The following is a 7,713-nucleotide window of genomic DNA, read 5'->3' as shown; positions in this document are numbered from 1 at the left end:
GCTGAGTCAGGGTCAGTGTACACAGAGGTCTGTCATTTCTCACACTCGGCACAATAGGTTTATCTCTGGTAATCTATTCAGAAAGCTTAAGAAGTCAGACCGAAACAGCAGAGAGGCAGGAGAAAAATGCAATCATCCACTTGTGATATCATGATGATTAAAAGGTGTCACATCATTAAAGCCTAATCAGACAGCAGCTACACAAGTACTTAAAAAAAGAAAACCTGTGCTGTATATTCTGGCATTTTCTAATAGGAAGAAAAAAAGACTGTAAGAACATCTCTGTCTGGTGTGAGGATATGTAAGGCAAAATCCTTGAATTGCGAAGGGTGCTGAATGTGACCTTTTGAAAACGGGCAGTTCAATATGTTAATTAATAAGGCCATGATTCAAGTTAGAGCAAGATTGGCTGGGGGCAAAGCGGCCTCACAGACTTTCCTATTAGTACCTGCAGCAAAATTATTGAAAATAAAAATGGAATATAGACCGAGTTTGGTGGCTTACATAACAAGAAACATACAGGTACAGCACTTTATAGGGAAAGTGCTGTACCTGTATGTTTCTTGTTTGTTTCTTTGCCATGTGATATGTGATCTCTGTCCTGTATCTATGACTGATTGACCTGAATGTTTTATGTTTATTATCTAGATGCCCAAGACAAATTTCTCCTAAGGGAGACAATAAAGCTCTATCTTATCTTATCTTATATTAGCTAATAGATACACAGCGGTTTCTAGTCTTTATGCTTAGCTAAGATAGCCGGCTGCTGGTTGTAGTTTCCTATTTATCATACAGAGTGCTATCAATATTCCCATCTTACTCTCTGCAAGAAAAGCGTATTTCTTTCAAAAGGTCGAAACCATTTTCTAAAAGAAAATACTGAGAAATCAATCATGTTAAGTATTTGGGGCTGAAGATGAGCCAGCTTGTAAGCAAAGCAATTATTGTATGATCAAAAATGTTTTATGAAGTTCCAGGAAGAAAAGAGCTGATTCTAAAATGCAATATCCTCCATTAGGGAATTGGCACCTACTGAAATGATAGCAGGTAATACAAATATATGAGGGGGGGGGTCAATCTATTGTACTTGGGGCACTTAAATCTGTTTTTGAATAAATACTTGTTCCTATATGGTAGCTAATATGACAATACATTTTCAGCCATGTATTATTGTTGTTGAGAGTCAATCATTTGTGCAATGTTGTGAATAAAGGTTTGGAGGGGATGATTTACATCAAATGCAAACTCTTCGATAGCCATTCCTCACGTAACCTAGAAAATAACGACAGGCGCATCAGATGAAAGACACAAAACAAAAGTTTGTCCTGATTCCTTAAATATCAACAAACAGTGCAGTCATGCAGTTGGTAATGTTGGCCTGCAGTGACTCATGCATTGACAGAGGCATTTACAGTCAATTTATTCAAGCTTTTCAAAAATATCAACTCTGACAGGTGTCATTGTGCACCGTCTACCGAATTCACATCACCAAGCAATAGAGTGAGAGGGGCGGTGGTGTGGGCAGAGGGGGCTCATTGTTTGTCTCCTGAGCCTCTCAAACCTGTTCCTGATGACAGCACATTTTAAACCAGACTGCATGAGCTGCAGGTTCAATACTGCCATCTTCTGGATTAAGTTGTTTATTGTACCATGCAAGGGGTCCTTCCTTTACCTCCTTCCTCACAACCTGTTTAACATTCCTTGTCCATCCAATAATGTTTCCGGTCCCCAACCCTAAACCAATAACAAACACATTGTGGATACTATTCATAGGTAGACAAAAGATTTGTATTCTGGACTACAGGAAAGGATTATCTAATTTATTGAATCCCTGTTCAACTCAAATCCAATTAACCCTCCAATTAGTAAGGTCTTGTTTTTATTGCCGCGGATGGAGACACTGTGCATTTGAATATTATGTTAGAAATCTAAAAGTGTCTTCACAAAAGTTACATCAGTTTCCAAATGAGTGAGCAACACTGAACTTCTCAAAAAAGAGGCCTTTGTATGTAGTGTACCATATCCAAACCATACAATATATCTTATTGAAATAGCAGAAGTGTTTCCTCTGCATTCTGAAAGGTTTTTTTCCTTCATAAAACGTACTGGGAAACAGAATAAAAAGATCAGTGAATGTATGATACTTGTAAAACCACACCCTATTTCTCGATGAAAAGTATGCAGACATTTGGTGAACAAATAAATATGGCAAAAGGTAACTTGGAAACGTATCAGCTATTGCCAAACAGCAATGGATGGGATGTCTTAATATTTTAAGCTTTTTTTCAGGATATACTAAAGTGATTAGCAGCTGCAAAAAGCTTTATAATTGTTTAATAGTCAGACAGAGCTGTTGTAAATGTTCATGTGCACATATTCACCGGAAGTATACCTGTCACTTGTGATATTGTGTCCACCTTGACGCTGAAGGATTCAACAATTGGCTTGAGTTTCGTTTAAATAATAATGACTTTCTGCCATCTAGTGGCAATAATCGTCAACATGATGATAGTATATTGCGCGCCACTTCTGCACAAGATTGTATTAACCACTTCCGGTTAATAACTTCAAAATAAAGATGTACTTACTGTGACAAGCCAGGGGAAAAGTCATCTTAAATCATAATAGTACTTCAGTATCGGCCTTTGAAAGTATATCACCTACATGTCATTATTATTTATTTGTTCTTCTTGCTGTTGTTATCGCAGCATTGCTTGATACCTGCAAATTAAGTTTTATGAAAAACAGTCGGTTCGTGACGTATTATTAAGGGGACGGAGGGAGGGTTGTTTGAAAGCAAAGAGGCAACTTTTGTCAACATGTTTTAAATAAAACGACGTACCTGAGTCAGTAAAATGCCATATCTTCCAAATTAGATAATACTAATGTTGATACATTATTGCCTTCTTGAGACTTTTAATCTGAAGGTAAACAAACTTGAGATGCTAGCTTACTGTTAGCTAGCTGCTTCTCTCTGTGTAGCTTCTTGGACTATTCTTTCCGCTAAATGTTGACCCACTGTGCCACAAAATAAGGTTATTTCTTGACAGCAGCTTAACGCGACCTGGCAACATGGCGAGCGTGCATGAGAGTTTGTATTTCAACCCTATGATGACGAACGGAGTGGTCCACGCTAACGTGTTTGGGATCAAAGACTGGGTGACTCCGTATAAAATATCCGTCCTGGCGCTGCTGTACGACATGACTGCATCTAAAACCACTCTGCCCGAGAGAAGGAGGCTTAACAAACTCATCCTACCCTTGCAGCAGGTTGGTTTTTATCAATGTATTATCTTGCATACCTGTGTGTTGTGGAGCAGCTGTGTCACCCAACACCTGTAACAAGAATGTTGTAGTGCATTGTGCAATATATACTTATAAACTAGGAAATGTAGTGTTTACAACTGTCATTCTGCAGCTAATTCATTACTTCTACTTGTTTCACTTGTTTTTTTATAATGCTGCCACTTGCCTTTTTATACTTGAAATGTGTAATTATTTTACGCTTTACTAAATATCGTTTTTATACAGTTTTGTATGTGTCTCTATCGGTACTGTCTCTAATTAAGGAATGCTGATTCTGTACCTTGTTTGTTATCAGGGTCCAGACCTGACTCTTGTCCAATTCCTGAAGACTGTGGAGGAGTGTTGCCCTCAGAGTGCTTATGCTGTCAAACAAAGGTACGCTGCTTCCGTCTGAAACACCGGGACTTTATTGAATTACTTCAGCAACAGGCAACGCTGTAACTCTGGTAGAAAGGGTCACCAGGCTACTAGTTACTGGTGCTTTCATTGTCTCTTAAGTTTAAGAAATTGTAGCGTATACTCTTGATGTAGCATTTGGTATGGCATCTAGTGAAATGATAACCAATCTGTTAGATAATACAATATCACAATAATGTTAAAGTTTGGACCTGTGTAGATGCTGAGGGGCCATTGTCTTTTTCCTTCAAAGGCTGCAGGAAATGGCAGATGGAGAGCTGAAAGACATGGAGTACTTCTTTTCCACTCTTCCCACCCCATTCACTGCTTTTGATTCTGAGGCTTATAAAACCAGTGTTGTAGGTGAGTAGTACACAGGATTTCTCAGCTTTTTAAGGGATACTTTAGTTTTATTGAAATGGGGTTGTATAAGGTAAAACATTTTATTGTAGTGACAGTCTAACTTGTTTTAGATGTAATGGAGAATCAGGCTGGGGTATATTTTAAGTGCATGCTTTATTTAAAATATGTTCTGTTTCTCCATGGATCGCATACAACATTCATAACATTTTGATTGTCCCTTTAAATTCTGAATTGTCTGTGTTATTCTCACTAAGAGGTTTTGCATTCATTTGTTTCCCTCCTATTTTTTAGGTCTTTTTATGAGACACATGCTTCTGGCCTACAACAAGCTGTCTTTCAGTCAGGTCTACAAGCTGTACAAGTCCCTGCAGCTCTACTACCACAGTCACTATGCCAAGCCTGGTGACGGGCGGGTCAGTTTGCCTGCGCTGGTCGCTGACGACTCCGACATGGACCTCACCAGCACTGAGGATACTGTGGGAGACCGGATAGACAGAGAGGAGCTGGACACCACACTGCTTGAGTCAGAGCTTCGGTAAGTGGATTATAAATTGGGTTTTGTTCTAATCATTGGCACCTACTACTATAAATGTATTCACTGTGTGTCTGCGCAATGTGTTCAGATTACTAACTGGTCAAACTTCTGATCAGAGGGATTTTAAAAAGCTGACCTTGTGTTATTTTTGCCCCACTGTAGGAATGACAATACTCCAAGCAGTGGCCCTCTGTCACAGAAACAAGCTGAGTACTTTCTTGCAAGACAGGTGAGATGTTAAATCAAGAAACTTTATCTGACTGTATTAATGCATTCTTGTTTTAATTTGTAGATTTGCCACAATAGATAATAAATGAACCAGGCATCAGCATCCTTTGTTTAACCTAGATATGGTCATATAGCACCTTAGCGTTCTTACAGTGTTTTAAAACATCTTTCTGCAGGCTTACCTTCTGAAGAACGATGAGAACAAAGCTCTAAAGCCTGCTGCGCTGCAGGAAGAGCTCAACAACATGCTGAAGTTTAACCCGGACTTTGCTGAGGCTGTGAGCTCCGTCCTCTCATTTTATTCTACTATGTCAAAAGTCTTCCATAGCGGGAATATCTTTTTTATCAACTCTGTGATTTTCACTCTCTCCTCAGCATTATTTAAACTACCTGAACAGCATGAGAGTCCAGGACATCTTCCTCTCCGCCCACGGTCTCTTACATTATTTTGACCGCCTCATCCTGTCTGGTAATGAAGGAAAGAGCAACGGGGACGAGGGCTACGGCCGAAGTCTCCGCTACGCAGCTCTCAACCTGGCTAGCCTGCACTGTCGCTTCGGCCACTAGTGAGTACAAGAACTGGTGGAGTCTTAACAGTGAACATGTTCCAAAAACAGAGTATCTGTAAAACATGGCTAAAATGTGGCTTGTGGCGTATTTTTTACTTGTGATGTGTGCCATTTTGTAAAGCCATTTGAGCTCACATGCTGTATGAAAAGTGCTATATAAATAAAGCTTTATTATTATTATTATTAAAATATCTGCTCTCCATTAGTCAGCAGGCTGATCTGGCTCTACAGGAAGCCGTCCGTATTGCCCAGGAGTCCAACGATCACGTGTGCTTGCAGCACTGTCTGGTGAAATATGTTATTCTACACAACTATACGATAATACTTCATTGTGAGATAAAGTCAGATTTTTTTTTCTTGCATCACGATTTTAATGCAGATTTGATCTGGAAAAAATATCTATTTAACTTCAGAAATGCCTAGTGCATAAAGATTGATAAAGACTGATGAACTAAATGGTTAATTATGTCTGAATTTAATATGAGTGTGTCCTTATTTTACTCCTCCCTGTCTGTGTGTCAGAGTTGGCTGTACACCCTGGAGCAGATGAAGGGATCTGACAGCACGGTGCTGACTGAGGACTCCGTGAAAATGGCTGCCCATTTCTGCCTACCAGTGAGTGCCACATAAGCGCTTTAATAAGAATGCCTTTATTAAAGTGGCTGGCAGTTAATTCATTATGTTTTAATTGCCTTGGCTCGCTTTTGAAAACCGTTCACAAAATGCTGTCATCTTAAATGTGGGCATAACATAAGAAACAAATATAAACATCTGTACTAAACTGCTTTGTTAATTAGAATGAAAATTCTCTCAACTTTGATATATGTTCACCTCTGAGTTTACTTTTTTTTTGGGATTTTTATGAAAGGTTATTATTAAATAGTTCTGATTTAATATGAACACAAATTCAAGTAGTTTGCATTTTATTCTTGTTTGCAATGTTGAGTAAGAAATTCATTTTTAAATCCTTAATTTTATTTAATAAAGGAATATATATAAAGCTTTTAAATAAAAAAACAGCGAGTTAAAACAGAGCTTGCCACACATAACAAAAAAAAGCAGCACAGAATGCATCCTTCATCATTGATTGTACACATCTTAACCAGATCTTTGCATAGGTTTTATTTTGACGTGTTGTCCACCACACTGATGATAACCCTCTCTGCTGTAGTACCTGGCCTCTCTGGGCATTCAGTCTCTGGTCCAGCAGGGGGCGACGCAGGGGAAGACAGCCCACAAACTGATGGACGCTCTGAAGGACACTGACATCCTGCACTGGAAGCACAGCCTGTCGGAGCTGATCGAGATCAGCCTGGCCCAGACTACGTCAATATGGAGGATGTACGGCAAGAGGTCAGGCTCTTCAACTCACTCCCCCCTGACACCCATTTGTCAGTTGTGTTCACTTACAGTGAACTGCATGCTCGCAGGCAACCGTCCCTTCACTCACAACAAATCATCTCTGTGAAACACACCTGAAATGTCTCTAACGTGTATCACATCTAATGTACAACACAAACTTGTCTTGAGTATAAAAATACATATTACAAGTGAAGGTGTAAAAATACATGATTCAGGAGCAGCCCTTTTCTTGTGTCTCGTGCAGCACCATGGCTCTGCAGCAGGCCCAGCTGCTTCTCAACATGAGCAGTCTGGAGCAAGTCAACTTCGGGGTCCAGCAGAACAACACGGAGGCGTTCGCTGTGGCTCTGTGCCACCTGGCCGAGCTGCACGCTGAGCAGGTAACACATTTAATTCGATCTCGTCCGTCTGCTTTCTGCCCCGCTCCAGCACATCCATTAGTCAGGTGACCCGGCATTGAGGCAAAGGTGATAAACATGGATCAGGTCTTCCTTACAGCTCCCTGACTTCAACATGTCTGTTTGCTTCTGTTGCAGGGCCTGTACTCTGCTGTTTCAGACATTCTCCAGCATCTGAAAGAACAGTTTCCTCCTCACTCCCAGCATGCAAAGGTGCGTTCTCTTAACCCTACTGTAATATTCAGGGCAGACATTAGTAACTGAAGACGTTGAGAAAAAGTGTTAAGGCAAACTGTAACAAACACAAAGTTGTAATGCTTCTATTAAATGAATTTGTTAGGCTTATTTTTAAACCAACAAAATGTTTGCTTCTTGCCTTATTTAGATCATGTTTAATGAATGCAGGGGGAAATGCACATATTTTTTCCATTTGACCTAGTTTGTTTACACTAAATGGTTCATGGGGATTGAATGTTTTTCAGTTTTGAAGTTGTCTAACTGTCTACTATTAACATTTATATTAAAATGAATATAATGATTTAATGTACTATATTTT

The 7,713-nt window shown here is 39.5% G+C and overlaps 1 protein-coding gene across 1 annotated transcript; it reads left to right on the top strand.

The window, feature by feature from the left end:
- Nucleotides 1-2,792: 2,792 nt before the first annotated feature.
- Nucleotides 2,793-7,370, top strand: anapc5 (anaphase promoting complex subunit 5; the record flags this gene model as incomplete). The annotated part of the gene is made up of 12 exons (XM_010786966.1): nucleotides 2,793-3,270; nucleotides 3,602-3,681; nucleotides 3,956-4,065; nucleotides 4,357-4,600; nucleotides 4,763-4,829; nucleotides 5,005-5,106; nucleotides 5,204-5,394; nucleotides 5,604-5,685; nucleotides 5,920-6,012; nucleotides 6,569-6,750; nucleotides 7,004-7,139; nucleotides 7,296-7,370. Coding segments are annotated over exons 1-12 (1,560 nt in total), but the record flags the coding sequence as incomplete, so codon positions are not given.
- Nucleotides 7,371-7,713: the final 343 nt, after the last annotated feature.

Source organism: Notothenia coriiceps, unplaced genomic scaffold (assembly GCF_000735185.1).
Source record: "Notothenia coriiceps isolate Sejong01 unplaced genomic scaffold, NC01 NC01_scaffold00029937, whole genome shotgun sequence".
In the NCBI taxonomy this organism is placed as follows: Eukaryota; Metazoa; Chordata; class Actinopteri; order Perciformes; family Nototheniidae; genus Notothenia; species Notothenia coriiceps.
Note: the sequence above shows the minus strand (reverse complement) of the source record. Positions and strands in the feature narration are given on the sequence as shown.